General features: G+C 41.4%; 1 protein-coding gene across 1 annotated transcript in view; it reads left to right on the top strand.

Annotated features, from left to right (window-relative positions):
• TTC27 (tetratricopeptide repeat domain 27) overlaps window positions 1–23,234 on the top strand; it is a 177,032-nt gene that overhangs the window by 12,767 nt on the left and 141,031 nt on the right. The window contains exon 5 of the mRNA XM_001106562.4: window positions 6,799–6,901. Within this exon, the coding sequence (XP_001106562.2) occupies window positions 6,799–6,901 (103 nt within the window). The remainder of the gene's footprint in view (window positions 1–6,798; window positions 6,902–23,234) is intronic.

The following is a 23,234-nucleotide window of genomic DNA, read 5'->3' as shown; positions in this document are numbered from 1 at the left end:
GGGCATGTGCCACCACACCCAGCTAATTTTTGTATTTTTTTGTAGAGACAGGGTTTCACCTGTTGCCTAGGCTGGTCTTGAACTTGTGGGCTCAAGTGACTGACCTGTCTCCATTTCCCCTAAGTGCTGAGATTATAGGCATAAGCCACCATTCCTAGCCTGGAAGGGTTTTTGTTTTTGAGACAGCGTCTTGCTCTGTTGCCCAGGCTGGAGTACAGTGGTGCGATCTTGGCTCACTGCAACCTATGCCTCCCAGGTTCAAGTGATTGTCCTGCCTCAGCCTCCCAAGTAGCTGGGACTACAGGTGTGTACCACCATGCCTAGCTAATTGAGGGGTTTTTAATACATAGATTTCAACATGTCTTAGCATATATGAGGCTTCATCTTTTGAGCTCTTACTGATAGTAGCTTGAGTAAAACATTTTTCCCCTAAGTAAGTTGATCTGAGTTAAATGGTCTTATAGACTGACGATTACTTTGCGCTATTGTTTTATTTATTTATTTATTTATTTATTTATTTATTTATTTTTTGAGACAGAGTCTTGCTCTGTTGCCCAGGCTGAAGTGCAGTGGCGTGATCTCGGCTCACTGCAACCTCTGCCTCTTGGGTTCAAGCGATTCTCCTACCTCAGCCTCCCTAGTAGGGATTACGGGCATGTGCCACCATGCCCTGCTAATTTTTTTGTACTTTTAGTAGAAACTGGATTTTACTGTGTTGGCCAACTGGTCTCAAACTCCTGACCTCAAGTGATCCACCCGCCTCGGCCTTCCAAATTACTGGGGTTACAGGCGTGAGCCACCGTGCCCTGCCGCTCTAAGTAAAGTATCACCAAGCCATGAGGCTGCCAAATGGCATTATTTTCTTTCTATTGAGAACTTATGGTCACTAATGAATGAGTGAGAAGGTTTTTAAGTTGCTCAAAAATTTTCTTCAAGTATGTTAAGCGTTGTCTGAGTGCAGTGGCTCTCGCCTGTAATACCAGCACTTTGGGAGGCTGAGGCCGGCAGATCACCTGAGGTCAGGAGTTTGACACCAGTCTGGCCAACATGGCGACACCCTGTCTTTACTAAAAATACAAAAATTAGCCAGGCGTCGCTGGGCACAGTGGTTCACTCCTGTAATCCCAGCACTTTGGGAGGCCGAGGCAGGTAGATCACATGAGGTCAGGAGTTTGAGACCGAACTGGCCAACACAGTGAAACCTCATTTCTATTAAAAATACAAAAATTAGCCAGGTGTAGTGGTCGGTCCTTGTAATCTCAGCTACTTGGAAGGCTGAGGCAGGAGAATCTCTTGAACCCGGGAGGCGGAGTTTGCAGTGAACCGAGATGGTTCCACTGCACTCCAGGCTGAGCGACACAGCAAAACTCTGTCTCAAAAAAAAAAAAAAAAAATTTGCCAGGCATGGTGGTGCATGCCTGTAATCCCAGCTACTCAAGAGGTTGAGGCAGGAATATTGCTTGAATGCGAAAGGCGGAGGTTGCAGTGAGCCAAGATCGTGCACTGCTCTCCAGCCCAGGTGACAGAGTGAGACTGTCTCCAAAAAAAAAAAAGTATGTTAAGCATCATTTGAGAAATCATATATATACTGTCAACAACTTAGGAGAATTAATAAATATGTGCTCTACTGGTTGTAGATGTCATTCTTGTAGGGCTGCAGAGGCAAGTTACCTAATTGCTTGGCAGATGTAAACAACTTTTGACTTCTGCTTAAAAACCCGTTTTCCTGTAGTATATCACTATGTATACATCATTTTGTGCTGAAATTTTGCTTTTCTTTTTCTTTTTTCTTTTTTTTTTTTTTTTTTGAGATGGGAGACAGGGTCTCACTATGTTGCCCAGGCTGATCTTGAACTCCTGGCCCCAAGTGATCCTCCCACCTCAGCCTCCTGAGTAGCTGGAACTTCAGGAGCACACCATCCTGCCTGGCTTCTCTTATCATTCAGTTGAAGCATTATTCTTTCTATTATAGATTTTTCCTGTGGACCTTTACTATATCTTTCTTTTTTCCCACTCTCCCTTCCTCCCTTCCTCCCTCCCTCCCTTCCTTCCTTCCTTTCGGCTTTTATTTTTTTTGAGATGTCTTGCTATGTTGTCCAGGATGGCCTTCAACTTGTAGGCTCAGGTGATCCTCCTGCTCCAGCCTCCTGAGCAGCTGGGACTACAGGCACCTGGCTTATATCATTCTCTTAAGGGTGTTATTAAAAATGGCTTATTTGATGAATTAAGATAAAATAGTAAAGAAACATTACATACTTATCCAAGTTAATTTTAACCTTTTAAATTAATTTTTGAGTAACCTGACTCCTAAGAAATGTATCAAATTATTTATGATGATATTATTTTTGTGAAATTATAGAAGAAGATTTTCCCACAAACCCTAATCTATGAAGTATACAGACTAGAATTAGTATTATGTAAGTGGTTGAGTAAAATGAGTCTTGGTTTTGAAATTAACAGCTGTGTGACCTTATGCTAGTTAATTTCTCTGAATATCAGTTTCCATTGATAAAATGGGATAAACTGCCAAATATTTATTTGGTGCCTTGTGAGTATACTACTGCTCCCTGCTGTCTGAGAGGTTCTTGACTTGTGACTTCTCAGTCAGACCATTCTGTAATAAGTGTTATAATCAGGAGATAAAATCTAGAAATTATCTAAAGCAAGACTTCAAGTTTGCTTTTTTATTAATGCATAAATTTTTTCTTCCTTTTTTTATTTTTTTGAGACAGAGTCTTACTCTGTCGCCCAGGCTGGAGTGCAGTGGCATTATCTCAGCTCACTGCAACCTCCACCTCCCAGATTCAAGTGATTCTGCTGCCTCAGCCTCCCAAGTAGCTGGGACTACAGGCATGTACCACCACACCCAGCTAATTTTTTTTGTATTTTTAGTAGAGATGGATTTTCACCATGTTGGTCAGGCTGGTCTCGAACTCCTGACCTCGATGATCTGCTTGCCTCAGCCTCCCTTAGTGTTGGGATTATAGGCGTGAGCCACCGTGCCCGGCCTCAATTTTCAATTTTTCAATTTTTATTTTTATTTTTGTAGAGATGGGATCTCACTGCATTGCCCAGGCTTGTCTGAAACTCGTGGCTCCAAGTGATCTTCCTACCTTGGCTTCCCAAAGTGCTGGGATTGCAGGCATGAGCTACTGTGATGGCTCTCTATTTTTATATTAAGCAATTCTTGACAAACTGAGAAAAGGTCTGATACACTTACTAGTAGAAAAATAGGCTATGCTTTCTATATTTGTTTTATTCTTCCCTCCCCCATATAAAGATTTTTGGTTTGAGAGTTAATTTATAGATCTGATTTTTAAGAGTTCAGCATATTATATATATATTTTTTTGTTTTTTGTTTTTAAGAGTCAGAGTCTCTTCTCTGTTGCCCAACCTGGAGTATAGTGGTGTGATCACAGCTGACTATAACCTTAAACTCCTGAGTAGCTAGGATTACAGATATGCACCACCACGCTCAGCTATCTAAAAAATTTTTTTGTAGAAATGGGTTCTCACTGTGTTGCCCAGGCTGGTCTTGAATTTATGGCCTCAGGTGAGCTTCCCGCTACCCAAAGTGCTGGGAATACAAGTGTGAGCCACTGTGCCTGGTCTTGTATTATGTGTTTTCTTAAAAGTGAAATCTTTTTGACTGGATGTATCTAAGTTCCCGTGTCTAGAAAAGTAAAGAATAAGCTGCCAGACCTGACTCACTTATTGCTGACAGCAGATAAGGGACAGATAATTGAAACGTAAACTGACTTCATGCTATAGTGATAGGAAAAGAATGAAAATGAGGCAACACCTCAGGGAATTCAGTTAAAAACTGTCTGAAATTTCTTCGCTATTAGATAATTTTACATTTCCTTACATGCACTGAGGAAACAGTATTAATTCGAAAGGATTTTGTCATGGAGTCCAAATTCATTTGTGGTTGCGTCACGGTTGTAGTAGTTGTGGTGTATAACACTTCAGAAGCGAACCAGCCTATGGTGTGTAGCAGTTTAGAAGGGAACCTCTTAGTCAAATGAAGAAATTAACTTCAAGCAAAAGTGTCCTTTTGAGCCAGATGCTGTGGCATATACCTGTCATCCCAGGTACTTGGAGGTCTGAGGCAGGATGACTTGAGTCCAGGAGTTTGAAGCTGCAGTGTGCTATGATGGCACCTGTAAATAGCCACTGCACTCCAACCTGGACAGTGTAGTGAGACCCCATCTCAAAAGAAAAAGCCTTTTGGTAATTGTCATCTCATATTTGTAGGTCACTGAAAGGAAAACTAATTCTTAGACTTTCATGTGATATAATGTAAAGTAATATAGTTACAAATAATTTATAATGAGCTTATCAAAAGTACCTATCATTGCTTGTACACATGTACATATACACACATGCACATATACAGAGGAAGCTCTGGAGGAATATAAACCTTGGTCACAGATTTTTCTGCAACAGGAGGATTCTGCAGGAGGAGGGACTGTGGAAGAGAGATTTTCACTCTTCACTGTATATACTGTTTTTTTTTTTTTTTTTTTTTTGAGATGGAGTTTCACTCTTGTTGCCCAAGCTGGAGTGCAGTGGCGTGATCCTGGCTCACTGCAACCTCCGCCTCCCGGGTTCAAGTGATTCTCCTGCCTTAGCCTCCCAAGTAGCTGGGATTACAGATGTGTGCCACCACGCCTGGCTAATTTTTTGTATTTTTAGTGGAAATGGGATTTCACCATGTTAGCCAGGCTACTCTTGAACTCCTGACCTCAGGTGATCCGCCCACCTCCGCCTCCCAAAGTGCTGGGACTACAGGCGTGAGCCACTGTGCCTGGCCCTTTTTTTTTTTTTTTAAAGAGACTTGGTCTCACAATGTTGCCCAGCTGATAAACTCCTAGCCTTGAGGGATCTTCTCATTTCAGCCTCCTGAGTAGCTGGGATTACAGGTGTAAGGTATCATACCTGGCCATACTTTTATATTGGCTTGTTGTTTCTTGTTTTTATTCTTCTTTTTTTTTTTAATATATGTTGATCAAGTAAGAAAAAGCATCAGTGAATAAAAGAAAAAGCTCAGCTTGTACATTATTTAAGACAGTGTATAAAATCCAGTTTCTGACCGGGTACAGTTCCTCATGCCTGTAATCCCAGCACTTTAGGAGGCCAAGGTGGGTGGATCACTTGAGCCCAGGAGTTTCAGACTACCTGGGCAACATGACAAAACCCCATCTCTACCAAAAAATATAAAAATTAGCTGGGCGTGGTGACATGGCCGGTAGTCCCAGCAATGCAGGAAGCTGAAGTGGGAGGATCACCTGAGCCTGGGGAGGTCCAGGCTGCAGTGAGGTGTGGTCACGCCACTGCACTCCAGCCTGGGCGACAGAATGAGACCTTGCCTCAAAAAGGAAAAAAAAAACAAAAAACGGTTTCTGCCCTCAGAAATGTATGGCTCAGGTAGAGTTATAAACTTGAAAAACAAGTGCTGTCCGATATGGTGCCAACTTCTAGGAACAGTGTAGAAGTTCAAAGAAGTGAAAGATCAGTATGTGCCACACTAGCAGGAGAAGACTGTAAGGAAGAGGTTTCATACGGGTGTGGAAGCAATCTTCTCAGTTTGGGGGAACATCTGAATCCAAGGTATTTCTTAGTAGATTGTGTAAAATATATTGCTTTGAGGAGGATATAGAGATGAATAAGACGGGATTTCTTATCTTGTTGGATAGTAGACAGTATTGGAACCTGGCATGACATACATAAAATGCAGTGGAATGTGTTTGCAAGGGAATTACAGATAATGTGCTGGAAGTTCAGGTGATGGAAAAATCACCCCCATAGGGGGTTCTTGTGGGAGGCCTCTGAAGGAGTTGGTACTTGGATTAAAGTGGTAAGAGAGTGCCACAGAGCAGGATGAATACAACCGTTTTTTTTTTTTTTTTGAGACAGGGTCTCGCCGTGTCGCCCAGGCTAGAGTGCAGTGGTGCATCCTCGGCTCACTGCAACCTCTGCCTCCCAGGTTCAAGCAATTCTCCTGCCTCGGCCTCCTGAGTAGCTGGGACTACAGGTGCGCATCACCATGCCTGGTTGTTTTGTATTTTTAGTAGAGACAGGGTTTCACCATGTTGGCCAGGCTGGTCTCAAACTCCTGACCTCAGGTGATCCACCTGCCTCAGCCTCCCAAAGGTGGGAGCCACTGCACCTGGCAATTACAACATATATATATATGTATACACACACACGTGTGTGTGTGTATTTTTTTTTTTTTTGAGGAGTCTCTCTCTGTCACCCTGGGTGAAGTGCAGTGGCACGATCTTGGCTTACTGCAACCTCCGCCTCTGGGGTTCAAGTGATTCTCCTGTCTCAGCTTCCTGAGTAGCTGGGACTACAGGTGCCTGCTACCACGCCCGGCTAATTTTTGTATTTTTGTAGAGATGGGGTTTCACCATGTTGGCCAGGTTGGTCTTGAACTCCTGACCTTGTGATCTACCCGCCTCAGCCTCCCAAAATGTTGTGATTACAGGCATGAGCCACCATGCCCAGCCACAACTTATATTTTAAAGGAGGAGACGACAAGTTCAAAATGGCATCAGGAAGTCCAAATGGCTAAAAAAAAAAAAAATACAGGCTCGGAGAGAATGGAGGTGAGGTGTTATTCTTATGGAAGACATAGATGTGGGTTTTGTTATTACTAAAGAGAGCAGTGGATGGGTAATCTTATTGAGGAATAAATTTAATGAATGTAAAAAAATTCTAAAAATCTCAGTTAATGTAAAAAGTTTTCTAAAGTATCCTTTTATTTCAGCTTACGTGGTGTTTTTTTCCTAGAGCTTGCCATGGTGGACTTTGAGATGTGTGAATATTCATCAGCATTTGCTTGAGGAACGCTCACCTCTGCTTTTTACTCTTGCTGAAAACTGTATTGATCAAGGTATGTAGCAGATTTTGTTTGATATGGGCATGTAGCTCCGTTCTAATTACTTGACTGATATACTCCTTTTTTGTTTATTTTTTTGTCCGGTAGTAATGCCTTTTTGTTTGGAGTTGTTTCTTTCTTTTTTTTTTTTTGAGACGGAGTCTAGCTCTGTTGCCCAGGCTGGAGTGCAATGGCCGGATCTCAGCTCACTGCAAGCCCCGCCTCCCAGGTTCACGCCATTCTCTTGCCTCAGCCTCCCGAGTAGCTGGGAGTACAGGCGCCCGCCACCTCGCCCGGCTAATTTTTTTTGTATTTTTTTAGTAGAGACGGGGTTTCACCGTGTTAGCCAGGATGGTCTCGATCTCCTGAACTCGTGATCCGCCCGTCTCGGCCTCCCAAAGTGCTGGGATTACAGGCTTGAGCCACCGCGCCCGGCTCTTTCTTTTTTTTTGATGTAGAATATCACAAGTTGTTATGTTGTCAGATTATAGAGTTCCTTTTGGTCATTTTAGTTTAAAAAAGATATCTACTTTCACTTACTTTACCTACTGAGTAAGGGTGATTTGCTGTATGATTTTATCTCAAATTGTTTAAAGATATTGTAATTTTTTTCTGTTCTTTAAGAAGCCGCATTGGAAACAAATGTACTCACCTTAATTCTTTTTTTTTAAAAAAGTCCTTAACTAAGTTAAGCTGGAGTAAATAGTATTAAATTACACAAAGAATAAGGAATTATCCTATATCCTACTGAGTACATCAAGAAAAGCGTAAGAAAACAGTTGATAGAAAACAAGTTTCACTGAAGTTAACAATAGGTAAGGAGGCTATTTTGTATTTGATTTTATTAGTATTTTTTGTAACGTATAATATACATGCAGAAAAATACCTAAAACCTAAATGAAAAATTTGCCAAATAATTATAAACCAAACATCCATGTAAGTGCCTCCTGCTGCCTTTGTTGCAGATATCCCTCCTGTATCCTAGGGAAAGACTTTGAAAAAGAGGAGAATCTTAGGTGCCTTAACACTTGGTTTCCAGTCTTCCTAGTTTTGGGGATGGTTTTTTTGGACGAAAGTTGCCACACCAAACAAAAACAGATTCTCCTGTGGTGAAGGAATACGTGAACGTAAATGAGCTTGGACTTGACCATGAGTTTTTGAGTGACAGAGATGGGATTTGACTTTAGCTGTGTCTGGTTCCAAAGCCCAGACTCCTTTCGGATTCAAGGAGTATGGAATGAATATGTACGTGTGTGTCCAAGGGACATGGGGAGTGGTAGTTAGCATCATTCTGTGTGGAGAAAAGTGATCTGTACTTGATGGAGGTAGCAGATTCATGAAGGTATAACATAACTCTCATGTTATATATAATATATATTATATATTTTTATTTATTTATTTATTTATTTATTGAGACGGAGTCTCGCTGTGTCGCCCAGGCTGGAGTGCAGTGGCCGGATCTCAGCTCACTACAAGCTCCGCCTTCCGGGTTCACACCATTCTCCTGCCTCATCCTCCCGAGTAGCTGGGACTACAGGCGCCCGCCACCACTCCCGGCTAGTTTTTTATATTTTTTAGTAGAGACGGGGTTTCACCGTGTTAGCCAGGATGGTCTCGATCTCCTGATCTCATGATCCGCCCGTCTCAGCCTCCCAAAGTGCTGAGATTACAGGCTTGAGCCACCGCGCCTGACCTTATATATTTTTATATATATTATATATTATATGCATATATACATATATAATATAAGAGGCTCCTGTACCTTTTGGGCATCTGTTTCCTTCAAGAGATGTTATGTTATGTTATGTTATGTTATGTTATGTTATGTTATGTTATGTTATGTTATGTTATGTTTTGAGACAGAATTTTGCTCTTGTTGCCCAGGCTGGAGTGCAATGGCGCGATCTTGGCTCACCGCAACCTCCGCCTCCTAGGTTCAAACAATTCTCCTGCCTCAGCCTCCTGAGTAGCTGGGATTACAGGCATGTGCCACCACACCCGGCTAATTTTGTACTTTTAGTAGAGACAGGGTTTCTCCATTTTGGTCAGGTTGGTGTTGAACTCCTGACCTCAGGTGATCAGCCTGCCTTGGCCTCCCAAAGTGCTGGGATTACAGGCGTGGGCCACTGAGCCCGCAATCCTTCAAGAGTTTTTACAGTAACAAGCTAGGCCAGAATACAGTGGAGAGGACTATAGCTTGTTTAGTCATAAATATTACTAAGCCAGGTGAGTGGTTGAAACTAATTTCTCAGTTTTTATTTTATTCTAGGACAGAAATACATAAACATATGCTAATCTTAGATAAAATGACCATGCATACATAATTCAAATAGAGATAATAATGAAAGTATTATTCAATCAGTATAATAATTGATTCATTTATGTCGTTTGTTCCAGGACTTAGTTTATATTCTTTCAAGATATTTAGGTAACATAAGGCTGGGGGTCAAGCAGAGGGCCTATTAGATGTGATCATAAATGTTGTAAGTCATCCCTTGGTATCCGAGGATTGGTTCTGGAACCTGACCCTCTCATACCAACATCCTTGTATGCTTTCCTTATGTATCTTTTTAAAAGGTAGGAACTGGGCCAGGCACGGTGGCTCACACCTGTAATCCCAGCACTTTGGGAGGCCGAGGCGGGTAGATCACGAGCTCAGGAGTTTGAGACCAGCCTGGCCAACATGGTGAAACCCCGTCTCTACTAAAATACAAAAATTAGCTGGGCGTGGTGGCAGGCACCTTAATCCGAGCTACTCAGGAGGCTGAGGCAGGAGAATTGTGTGAACCCAGGAGGCAGAGGTTGCAGTGAGCCAAGATCACGTCATTGCACTCCGGCCTGGGCGACAGGGCAAGACTGCATCTCAAAAAAATAAAATAAAATAAATAAATAAATAAAATAAAATAAAAAGTAGGAACCATATGGTATGTTTTGGAGAGGATTCTATTCTGTGAGTTAAAATTAAGTTCCAAACCAGAAACTAAGATAGCTGGAAAATGTGACTTTAAGTGACTCATTCCCCAAGAGGTCGCAGTTCTTTTCTGTGTTGTATTTCAGCATGTCATTTGCTTTGCCTTGCAACTAAGAATTTTTTATGTTGCTGTTCTAGGCTAATCAATGGCACTTTTCAGTATATCTAGTCATAAAATGGTCCATTTTGGCTAGGTCTAAATAGGTTCATAGCTAGTACTGAATTATAACCTTTCATGAACGATTTCATTTTTAAAATGTTTTGTTCTGGGATTTGATCCAAATGTTGTCCAAACGGTCACTTATAACTGAAATAAGATTCAGTGCCCAGAGAAGGGTATTATATTTGAAATCTTGCCCTTGAAGGATCATCAGAAAGTTGGCAGGATTGTTTTTTTCATTCTGTGAAATATAAGCAAAGGATTTTATGAACAACTATGATATTTAGGTTTTTGTCCAGACATGTTACACCAGTATAATACAGTGGAATGGAGCCTATCATAATGTCAGCATAACTTTGCTGGGCTGATTACGTCTATAATAGGAGTAGGTCAGAATCTTGAAAATATATTTCTCAGTACAATCTAAAGCATTCTTTTGGATGTCACACTAAATGAAAGCATGATTCTCTAAAGAACTACTTTGGGGCATACAACAATTGATCGTGGCATCCAGTGCTGAAAACATGTTATGTGTAGTGCATGAGAGGTAATATTGTACTTTAGCTGTTTGAAGATGACCTCATAAAGTCACTAAGAGAAACCGGGTTAAAATACTGTCATCAAGTCCTGCTGTGACGTTTCAGGCAGCTCTGTGACTCCGGGATTAGGTTGTTTCCACACTGAAAAAGTGTTCAAAACAACAGTCTCCACTGTGACTCATGCCTGTAATCCCAGCGCTTTGGGAGGCTGACGCAGTGGATCACCTGAGGTCAAGAGTTCAAGACCAGCCTGGCCAACATGGTGAAACCTTATCTCTACTAAAAACATAAAAATTAGCCAGACATTGTGGTGTGTGCCTGTAATCCCAGCTACTCGGGAGGCTGAGGTAGGAGAATCTCTTGAACCCGGTGGTAGAGGTTGCCGTGAGCCAAGATCACACCACTGCACTCCAGCCTGGGTGACAGAGTGAGACTCCATCTCAAAAAAAAAAAAAGAAAAAAAAAAGAAAGAAAACAGTCATTTGGTAACTGATGCATACATTGATTTCTTTTCATAAATTTGATACTTTGGAATAAATGTTATTGAATGTACCAAACATCATTGTCTGTAATTATAATTGTCCATTAAGGATTTCATTTTAGCATAGCATTTAAGTAATCTCATGAGAAGAGATTTTGGTTTTAGCATACATTTTAAGTGTGGGTGACATTTTGATCCAGAATGTCACAAATATTCATTCCAGGGAGAACCTCCTGATTTATTAAAATAAGAATATATGCCTATTGGGTCAACATGCTCCTTTTTAAATTTAAACCTTGGGTTATCTATCTTCAAAGCTCAAAACTTTGCTTCCATTGTTGACTCATTGTTTTCCACCATTCTGCATTTCTAGCCAGTTCTTAAATCTTACCAATTCTTCCCCAAGGGACCCATATCGATCTCTCTTTTCCATATCTACAGCTTTTATCCTAATCTGAAATCTTTAGTTTGGAAAGGCCCTTTAGAGATAATCTTGTCTAGCTAAATCATTTTACAAAGAATTGAGACTTAGAGAAGTTGCCCAAGAACCAGCACAATGATGTGGAGTTTCTTACTCCAAGTCCTGCTGACACTTTCCCTTGCTTTTGATAATGCAGCTAACATTACTGTAGTGTATACACCATATCAAGCACTCTTTGAAGTCTTTAATTATATTAACTAGCTTATTCCTCACAACTATGAGGTAGAGCCAAAGATGGTGTAATAGTGTATATAGTGTGCCTTTTAAAAAACACCTTTTTTTTTTTTGAGACGGAGTCTCGCTCAGTCGCCCAGGCTGGAGTGCAGTGGCGCGTCTCGGCTCACAGCAAGCTCCGCCTCCCGGGTTCATGCCCTTCTCCTGCCTCAGCCTCCTGAGTAACTGGGACTACAGGCGCCCGCCACTATGCCCAGCTAATTGTTTTTTGTATTTTTAGTAGAGACGGGGTTTCACTGTGTTAGCCAGGATGGTCTCGATCTCCTGACCTTGTGATCCGCCAGCCTCAGCCTCCCAAAGTGCTGGGATTACAGGCATGAGCCACCATGCCCAGCCTGACATAGCATTTTAAAATCTAGCTTTTAGTTCTTGATTCCCTGTGTGAACTCAAGCAGTTCACTTGACTTCTAAACCAAGGTTTGCTTCCTTATAAAATAATCTTTGAATTCTTTCCAGGTATAAAATAATGTGACGTTTTGTAGTCCAGCTTCTCATACTAATGGTGGACTCTTGGAAGTTTGTGTCTAAAAAATTATCCCCTTTTTTATTGGACAGTTTCAGAGATTACTTGGTGAAGGAGCTCATTTCATTGTTAAGATTAGTGATTGCTACAAAGCACTTTTTTTTTTTTTGAAAGACGGAGTCTCGCTTTGTCACCCAGTACTTTTAAAATTAATTACAAAATCTTATATTGTCACTTGCATGCAGTATTTCTGCTAACTAGAGCTGTGCTGTTCAATATAGTAGCTACTAGCCATGTATGGCTACTTAAATTCAAATAAAGTAGAATAGATGAAATTGCAAATTCAGCTCCTCAGTTACTGGGCACATTTCAAGTGCTCAGAAGCCACATGTAGCTAATGGCTGCCACCTGGACAGTGCAGCTGTAGACTGCTCAATAACATCAGGGAAAGTTGCATTGAACAACACTGCTATTGAGTACTGGCTTGAGTGTTCTAAATGCCAATTTCATAATGTCTTATGTTTTTAATGGGGAAATTTTTTATTAGTCCCAGTTTTATCTTTGGCCTTCTATCTCCTGCTGAATTTGATATTTAATTTAATAAACTCTTGAGTGCTTGTTGTGTTCCAGAAACTGTGCTAGGTGCTGTGGATATCAGTGAACTTAGTGAGATAAGGACTAAAGTACAGGTTGGACAAACAGGTAATGCAGAGTAAGGAATGAGGGAGAGAATATGATTGTTCTGAACCGGGAGGTCAGAGAAAGCTTCACCAAGTGGCTGATATTTGCACTGAATCTTAAAGAATGGTGGGGATTTTTTAGGTAGAGAACTTGGAAAGGACATGTACTATGTACAAAGAGAGGTACAGAGACTTGGAACGTCTTTGTGAATTTGGGAATTCCAGTAGTTTGGAATGCCTGGAGCGGAGTGTGAAGGGCGTGTGTCTCAGCTGATGAGGTTTTCCGGATGGGGAGGAGCTAGATCATGAGGATGCTGGATTTTCATCTCCTTGGTGGTCACCACGAAAGGGTTTTTAGAATATTTGCTCACACCGAGGATATTATTTGAGTTGTGATAGGTGCTGGGCCCATGCCTGTGGATGAGACACACATAGACCCTCCTTGGTAAACCTTACAAACTTGATGTGAGGTTGCAGCCAAATTCTACCCATCTTTTAAGGCCCCACCCTTCTGATAAGGTTTGTTCAATTATCCAATCTTTATGGGTTTCCCCCTCTGCTACTTTTGGTCAATGGCACACAATTTAGAATCAAACTAACTGCATATTGAATCATTCAATAATGATTGTGTGTCTTTGCTTCTTAGCTACCTAGCTCTTCCTACCCCACCCCATTTTTAGGGAAGAGTAGGACTTAAACCTTGCAGTAAGATCTAGCACAATTTTTTTTTTTTTGAGACGGAGTCTCGCTCTGTCGCTTAGGCTGGAGTGCAGTGGCGTGATCTCGGCTCACTGCAAGCTCCGCCTTCCCGGTTCACGCTGTTCTCCTGCCTCAGCCTCCCAAGTAGCTGGGACTACAGGCGCCCGCCACCACTCCTGGCTAATTTTTTTGTATTTTCAGTAGAGACAGGGTTTCACCGTGTTAGCCAGGATGGTCTCCATCTCCTGACCTCATGATCCGCCCACCTCAGCCTCCCAAAGTGCTGAGATTACAGGTGTGAGCCACTGTGCCCGGCCTGATTTAGCACAGTTCTAAGAATCACTAATAACTCAATCGATAGGGATTAAAGGTTATACAATGGAAGAGAGGGAGATAGTTGGGAAAGGAGAGAGGCAGGAGAACGAATGAGAAATTAGAGGGGTCCACAACAGGAAATGAAGCTTGCAAAGTATAGCAGGAAGAGAATTTTTTTAGAGGAAATGAGTTGGAGTTGGCAAGCACTTTCCTATTTAGACATGATAAGCCATATTCCTCCCTGGTTTTCATGGCTTATCAAGAAAACCCTTGGAACAATTAAAATTTGAAACAGTCACAGACTTTTTTTTTTTTGAGGCGGAGTCTTGCTCTGTTGCCCAGGCTGGAGTGCAGTGGCATGATCTTGGGTCACTGCAGCCTCCACATCCCAGGTTCAAGTGATTCTCCTGCCTCGGCCTCCCAAGTAGCTGGGATTACAGGTGCCCGCCACCACGCCCAGCTAATTTTTGTATTTTTAGTAGAGACGGTTTCACCATGTTGGCCAGGCTGATCTCAAACTCCTGATCTCAAGTGATCTGCTCGCTTTGGCCTCACAAAGTGCTAGGATTACAGGCGTGAGCCACTTCGCCCAGCCCCTACTTATATTCTAATCCAGAGTTATCAGCTGTAACTTTTCCTTATTTTGCAGGTTCAGATATATTTCTTTTTTTTTCTTTTTTTTTGAGATGGAGTCTCGCTCTGTCGCCCAGGCTGGAGTACAGTGGCGCAATCTCGGTTCACTGCAACCTCTGCCTCCCGGGTTCAAGCGATTCTCCTGCCTCAGCCTCCTGAATAGCTGGGACTACAGGCGCCTGCCACTATGCACAGCTAATTTTTTTGTATTTTTAGTAGAGATGGAGTTTCACCATGTTGGCCAGGCCGGTTTCGAACTCCTGACCTCAAGTGATCCGTCCACCTCAGCCTCCCAAAGTGCCAGGATTACAGGTGTGAGCCACAACACCCTACCCCTACTTATTTTTATTCTAATCCAGAGATACCAGCTGTAACTTTTCCTCATTTTGCACGTTCAAATCGATTTCTTTCTTTTTTTTTTTCTTTCTTTCTTTTTTTTTTTTTTGAAATGGAGTCTTCCTTTGTTACCCAGACTGGAATGTGCTGGTGGAATCTTGGCTCACTGCAACCTCTGCCTTCCGGGTTCAAGTGATTCTCCCGCTTCAGCCTCCCAAGCAGCTGGGACTACTGGTGCTCACCACCACAACCGGCTAATTTTTGTATTTTTAGTAGAGATAGGGTTTCACCATGTTGGCCAGGCTGCTCTCAAACTCCTGACCTCAAGTGATCTGCCTGCCTCAGCCTCCGAAAGTGCTGGGATTACAGGTGTGAGCCACTGTGCCCGGCCTAGGTTCAGATATATTTCAAGCCATCATCTTTCATACTATTGTTATTTCTGAATCTGTATCTCTATGCAGGTATTACCTGGAGACATTATTTGTTTTTCTTTATGCTTGTCTGATATATATGAAATTCAGCTTCTCAGGAGAATGTGGATGTTTGGTTGACTGTACTGCTCTGGGGGAAACAGCAGTTCTCTATCTTCATTGCTCTTTTTTCCTCAGAGTTTTATGTCTTCATCAGTAGCTTAATTACATTGGAAAGTTTTTCTGCTGAATACTTCTGACAGCTTTCAACTTTTACTCTATATCGGAAGCTTTAAAAATAGATAAAAGCCTCAATCCTTCTTAAACTTGTTCATACAGAGATTGGGCCTTCTTACTTTCCAAACTGAAAATGTACGATTTTTTGAAGTTTGAAACTGCTGTGTCAGGTCGTAGCCTTTGTCTCTTTTCTCATCTGCCTTTGGGCAACGTTTTCTCATTATTCTTTCCACTTAGGGCAGGTGAAACTGAAAAGTTATGTTTTTGTATGCTAAAAGTGATGTAAAATAATTTAGCAGTCATTCCACTTGAATAAGCATATCTTGGTGATAAACTCTCTGTTTCTGTTTGCTTGGAGATGTTCTTGTTTCTCTCCTTGAACTGTTGACTAAAAGATTCTAGGCAGCACCATGAAGATACTTTTCTGTCTTTCTTTTTTTTTTTTTTTTGAGACAGTCTCACTCTTGTCGCCCGGGCTAGAGTGGGAGTGCAGTGGCACAATCTACATTCACTGCAACCTCTGCCTCCTAGGTTCAAGCAATTCTTCCACCCCAGCCTCTCTAGTAGCTGGGATTGCAGGCCACCACACCCGGCTAATTTTTGTGTTTTTAGTAGAGACAGGATTTCACCATGTTGGCCAGGCTGGTCTTGAATTCCTGACCTCAGGCGTGAGCCACCACTCCTGGCCATGTTTTTGGTTTTCATTGTTGGTGTTGAGAAATCAGTATTGGTCCAATTGCTCTTTCTGTGTAACTAGTCCACCTATTTTCTTTTGCTCGTCTTAAGATTTTTACTTTGTATTTGCGGTTCTTTAGTTGAACTATGAGGTAGGTATGGATGCTTTTTCTTTTTTTCTTTTTTTTGTTTTCTTTTGAGACTGGGTCTGGCTCTGTCACCCAGGCTGGAGTGCAGTGGTGTGATCTTGGCTCACTGCCACCTCCACCTCGCAGGCTCAAGTAATTCTCCTACCTCAGCCTCCTGAGTGGCTGAGACTACAAGGCGCACACCACCATGCCCAGCTAATTTTTGTATTTTTAGTAGAAATGAGGTTTCACCATGTTGGCCAGGCTGGTCTCGAACTCCTGAGCTCAGATGACCCGCCTGCCTTGACCTCCCAGAGTGCTAAGATTACAAGCATGAGCCATCATGCCCGAGCTCCCCTACTTTATTTATCCAACATTTGATCTCTGAATGTATAAGATAATGCAGAGAAAGCACGGAAGTACAAGAACAAAGCCAGTTATACTGATAGTACATGCATATATACATATGTATAGATAGGTGGGCAGAAAAGTTGGTAGGTAGATAGAAGGGAAGATAGATATATACAACCAATTTTGGGCATTTGTGTGACTTATTTATGTATTCTTAGTACAGTTTAAATTTGATAGTAGACCTACCTGAGCTATCACAACTTAGTAAGCCTTATTAAATGCAGTAAATGTCCTTTCCATGATACTTGAGAGAAGATTTTTAAGAACCTTGGCCAACCCTTGTGTCCCTTGATTTTTGCATCCAGAACATTTTGGGAAGATTACTGTCATTGGCAGCCAAGCAAAATTGTGTCACTTGTGAATTGTACTAAGGTCATAGAAGGTTATTATATTTCTGAGAGTAATGACTAGACACTCAGGAATAATGGGCAGACAAAAGGAGAACATTAAAAAAAAAGAAGCCCTCATCAAGAGCATTAAGTATTATTGGATCCAGCTTTTTCTGGGTTTGGTTTGCATGGATGAGATCTATTCAGGGGTTTTCATAGTGAAGTTCACGTTAGGATGCCTATGTGCCTTCTGAGGTGAGGCATGTGCATCTTGACTTACTCTCTTTGACTCCAGAGAATCTCTTAAGTGGACTATAGAAAAACACTGTCTTTCTTTTTCAGACCCATTTAAATTTCAGCTCACATAAAGACAAAGGGGTATCTGTTTCTTAGCTGTAGGTGTTTCTGCCAGATTATAGGTGATAAAGTAGATTGGGCTTTTGTAGCATCAGCTCTGCACCTTTATCCTTCCCCTGACAACTTCTCCGTACCCCTTTTCCCTACAAGCTTGGATTCACATCCTGGCATTGCCACTTAATGAGGTGACTAGTCAGTAAACTGAGCTCAATTTTCTTTTCTTTTTTTAATTTTAATTTAATTTAATTTAATTTAATTTTTTTTTTTGAGACAGAGTTTCATTCTTTTTTTGCTCAGGCTGGAGTGCAATGGCTCTATCTCAGCTTACTGCAGCCTCCAGCTTCAGGGTTCAAGTGATTCTCCAGCCTCAGCCTCCCGAGAAGCTGGCATTTCAGGAGCGTGCCAGCACGTCCAGCTAATTTTATATTTTTGGTAGAGACGGGGTTTCACCACGTTGGCCAGGCTGGTCTCAATCTCCTGACCTCAGGTGATCCACTGCTTCGGCCTCCCAAAGTGCTGGGATTACAGACATGAGTCCCTGCACCCGGCCCTATTTAACATTTTTTTCTTTTTTTTTGAGACGGAATCTCGCTGTGTCGCCCAGGCTGGAGTGCAGTGGCGTGATCTCCGCTCACTGCAAGCTCCGCCTCCCGGGTTCACGCCATTCTCCTGCCTCAGCCTCCCGAGTAGCTGGGAGTACAGGCCCCCACCACCATGCCCGTATGTTTCGTAGAGACGGGGTTTCACCGTGTTAGCCAGGATGGTCTCGATCTCCTGACCTCGCGATCCACCCGCCTCGGCCTCCCAAAGTGCTGGGATTACAGGTGTGAGCCACTGTGCCTGGCCTTTTAAAGTTTTTTCAGAGACTGCTCCGATGCTTAGGCTGGAGTGCAGTGGTATAATAATAACTCACTGCAACCTCAACCTCCTGGGCTCAAGCGATCCTACCACTTCAGCCTCCCCAGTATCTGGGACTACAGGAGCATACTACCATGCTTGACTAATTTATTGTAGAGATGTGGTCTTGCTATGTTGCCCAGTCTGGTCTTGAATTCCTGGCTTCAAGTGATACTCTTACTCAGCCTCCCCAAGTGCTGGAATTGTAGGTGTGAGGCTCTGTGCCCAGCCTGAGCTCAATTTTATAATGAATTAAGTGGAGATAATGTCAGCCTCCAATACATCATTGTGAGAATTAAATAAAACAACATGTAAAATACCCATTGCTAGGCAGAGTAGATATTAGTAAAAATAACTTCTCTTTCAGTTTGAATGATGGGAAAACTGTCATCAGCCTTTGTGTTCCATTCATTCATTATGTATTCATTCTGGTAGGTTATTTTGTGAAATGCTGGCTAACATATTGGAAACATTTGTGAGATATAGTTTGTCAGCGATATTATAGAAGGGAATTCTATTTGGGGGATCAATTGGATAAGGGTACCTGTTAGACACCCTTGTTACTTGGTGTATGTCAACTAGCCTGTCTTTGTATGTAATTAATTTTGACAGTCATTTTATTTCAGATGCTGTTTTACTAGGTTATTATCCTCCATTCTTTTCATCTTAGATATTGAGAGAAATAAATTGGAATCTGACTGCCAAGCTAATATTCACTTATTCTTTATTTGATGTTCATACTGTATTAGACATATGGATGTTTATCTGTTTCCCTTTTTCTTTGATTTTTAGAGACAGGGTCTAGTCTGTCACCTAGACTGGAGTGCAGTAGCACAGTCATAACTCACTGCAACCTTGAACTTTTGGGTTCAAATGATCCTCCCGCCTCAGCCTCCTGAGTACTTGGAATTTCAGGCATGCTCCACTATGCCTGACTAACATTTTTATTTTTTTGTTGAGATGAAGCCACTCTGTGTTGCTCAGGCTTGTCGTGAACTCCTGGCTTCAAGCAATCTTTCCGCCTAGGTCTTCCTAAGCACTTGGATTATAGCGTGAGCCACCATGCCCAGCCTCCCCATTTCTTTCAAGGGAGAAATTCTACATTCTCTATGAAGAAAACTTGTAAACTGATATCCTCTTCATCAGATTTTCTGTGTTGCCTCTTTTTTTTTTTTCTTTTTTTTAAGGGTCTCATTGAAATACAACTCTTTATTTTTTCTTTATCTTACCAATTTGATATTTGGTTCTAACCAGTTTCTTCCATGCATACATTTTCATACTACATAAATATGTTTAACTGTTGCATATTCATGGTACTTTGCATCAACACCTTATGTTGCCATTAAAAAAAATTTTATTTTATTATACTTTAAGTTCTGGGATACATGTGCAGAACATGCAGGTTTGTTACATAGGTATGCACATGCCATGGTGGTTTGCTGCATCCATCAACCTATCATCTACATTAGGTATTTCTCCTAATGCTATCCCTCCCTTAGTCTCCTACCCACCATGATGTTCCCCTCCCTGTGTCCATGTGTTCTCATTGTTCAACTCCTATGAGAACATGCAGTGTTTATTTTTCTGTTCCTGTGTTAGTTTGCTGAGAATGATGGTTTCCATCTTCATCCATGTCACTGCAAAAGACATGAAATCATCCTTTTTTATAGCCACATAGTATTCCATGATGTATATGTGCCACATTTTCTTTATCCAGTCTCTCATTGATGGGCATTTGGGTTGACTCCAAGTCTTTGCTATTGTGAACAGTGCTGCAGTAAACATATGTGTGCATGTGTTTTCATAGTAGAATGATTTATAATCCTTTGGGTATATACCCAGTAATGGGATTACTGGGTCAAATGGTAATTCTGGTTCTAGATCCTTGAGGAATCGTCACACTGTCTTCCACAATGGTTGAACTGATTTACATTCCCACCAACAGTGTAAAAGTGTTCCTATTTCTCCACATCCTCTCCAGCATCTGTTGTTTCCTTTTTAATGATCGCCATTCTAACTGGCATGAGGTGGTATCTCAGTGTGGTTTTGATTTGCATTTCTCTAATGACCAGTGATGATGAGCTTTTTTTCATATGTTTATTGACCTCATAAGTGTCTTTTGTTGAGAAATGTCTGTTCATATCCTTCGCCCACTTTTTGATGGAGTTGTTTTTTCTTGTAAATTTGTTTTAAGTTCTTTGTAGATTCTGGATATTAGCCCTTTGTCAGATGGATAGATTGCAAAATTTTCTCTCATTCTGTAGGTTGCCTGTTCACTCTGATGGTAGTTTCTTTTGCTGTACAGAAGCTCTTTAGTTCAATTAGATCCCATATGTCAATTTTGGCTTTTGTTGCCATTGCTTTTGGTGTTTTAGACATGAAGTCCTTGCCCATGCCTATGTCCTGAATGGTATTGCCTAGGTTTTCTAATAGGATTTTTATGGTTTTATGTCTTATGTTTAAGTCTTTAATCCATCTTGAGTTAATTTTTGTATAAGGTGTAAGGAAGGGGTCCATTTGCAGTTTTCTGCATATGGTTAGCCAGTTTTCCCAACACCATTTATTAAATAGGGAATTCTTTCCCTGTTGCTTGTTTTTGTCATGTTTGTCAAAGATCAAATGGTTGTAGATGTTTGGCGTTATTTCTGAGGCCTCTGCTCTGTTTCATTGGTCTATATATTTGTTTTGGTACTGGTACAATGCTATTTTGGTTACTGTAGCTTTGTAGTATAGTTTGAAGTCAGGTAGTGTGATGCCTCCAGCTTTGTTCTTTTTGCTTAGGATTGTCTTGGCTATACAGGCTCTTTTTGGTTCCATATGAAATTTAAAGTAGTTTTTTTCTAATTCTGTGAAGAAAGTCGATGGTAGCTTGATGGGGATAGCATTGAATCTATAAATTACTTTGGGCAGTATGGCCATTTTCATAATATTGATTCTTCCTATCTGTGAGCATGGAATGTTTTTCCATTTGTTTGTGCCCTTTCTTATTTCCTTGAGCAGTGGTTTGTAGTTCTCCTTTTGAAAAGGTTCTTCACTTCCCTTGTAAGTTGTATTTTATTCTCTTTGTAACAATTTTGAATGGGAGTTCACTAATGGTTTGGCTCTCTATTATTGGTGTATAGGAATATGTGTGATTTTTGTAGATTGATTTTGTATCCTGAGACTTTGCGGAAGTTGCTTATCAGCTTAAGGAGATTTTGGGCTAAGACCATGGGGTTTTCTAAATATACGATAATGTCATGTGCAAACAGAGACAAATTGACTTCCTCTCTTCCTATTTGAATACCCTTTCTTTCTTTCTCTTGACTGATTGCCCTGGCCAGAACTTCCAATACTATGTTGAATAGGAGTGGTGAGAGAGGGCATCCTTGTCTTGTGCCAGTTTTCAAAGGGAATGCTTCCAGCTTTTGCCCATTCAGTATGATATTAACTGTGGGTTTGTCATAAATATCTGTTATTATTTTGAGATCCATTCCATCAATACCTAGTTTATTGAGAGTTTTTAGCATAAAGGCGTGTTGAAGTTTATCGAAGGCTTTTTCTGCATCTGTTGAGATAAACATGTGGTTTTTGTCTCGGTTCTGTTTATGTGATGGATTACATTTAATAATTTGCATCTGTTGAACCAGCCTTGCATCCCAGGGATGAAGCCAACTTGATTGTGGTGGATAAGCTTTTTGATGTGCTGCTGGATTCAGTTTGCCAGTGTTTTATTTAGGATTTTCGCGTCAATGTTCATCAGGGATATTGGCCTGAAATTTTCTTTTTTTTTTTTTTTTTGGTGTCTCTGCCAGGTTTTGGTATCAGGATGATGCTGGCCTCATAAAATGAGTTAGGGAGGATTCCCTTTTTTTCTATCGATTGGAATAGTTTCAGAAGGAATGGTACCAGTTCCTTTTTGTACCTCTGGTAGAATTTGGCTGTGAATCCGTCTGGTCCTGGGCTGTTTTTGGTTGGTAGGCTATTAATTACTGTCTCAATTTCAGAACTTGTTATTGGTCTATTCAGGGATTTGACTTCTTCCTGGTTTAGTCTTGGGGGGGTGTATGTGTCCAGGAATTTATCCATTTCTTCTAGATTTTCTAGTTTATTTGCGTAGAGGTGTTTATAGTATTCTCTGATGGTAGTTTCTATTTCTGTGGGATCGGTGGTGCTATCCCCTTTATCATTTTTTACTGCATCTATTTGATTCTTCTCTCTTTTCTTCTTTATTAGTCTGGCTAGTGGTCTATCTATTTTGTTAACCTTTTCAAAAAACCAGCTCCTGTATTCATTGATTTTTTTCAAAGGGTTTTTCGTGTCTCTGTCTCCTTCAGTTCTGCTGTGATCTTAGATATTTCTTGCCTTCTGCTAGCCTTTGAATTTGTTTGCTCTTGCTTCTCTAGTTCTTTCAATTGTGATGTTAGGGTGTCAATTTTTTATCTTTCCCGCTCTCTCCTATGGGCATTTAGTGCTATAAATTTCCCACTAAACACTGCTTTAGCTGTGTCCCAGAGATTCTTTGTTTACACTATGTGGGGAAAACCACCTACTCAAGCCTCAGTAATGGCGAACACCTCTGCCTCCACCAAACTGGAGCATCCTAGGTCGACCAGACTGCTGTGCTGGCAGCGAGAATTTCAAGCCAGTGGATCATAACTTGCTGGGCTTCGTGGGAGTAGGATCAGCTGAGCTAGACCACTTGGCTCCCTGACTTCGGGCCCCTTTCCAGGGGAGTGAATGGCTCTTGTGTCTTGCTGGCATTCCAGGAGCCACTGGGGTGTGAAAAAGAACTTCTGCAGCTAGCTTGGTGTCTGCCCAAATGGCTGCCCAGTTTTGTGCTTGAAACCCAGGGCCCTGGTGGTGTAGGCACCCAAGGGAATCTCCTGGTCTGCGGGTTGCGAACATGGGAAAAGCTTAGTATCTGGGCCAG

The sequence above is a fragment of the Macaca mulatta genome, chromosome 13 (assembly GCF_049350105.2).
Source record: "Macaca mulatta isolate MMU2019108-1 chromosome 13, T2T-MMU8v2.0, whole genome shotgun sequence".
NCBI classification, from domain to species: domain Eukaryota; kingdom Metazoa; phylum Chordata; class Mammalia; order Primates; family Cercopithecidae; genus Macaca; species Macaca mulatta.
Note: the sequence above shows the minus strand (reverse complement) of the source record. Positions and strands in the feature narration are given on the sequence as shown.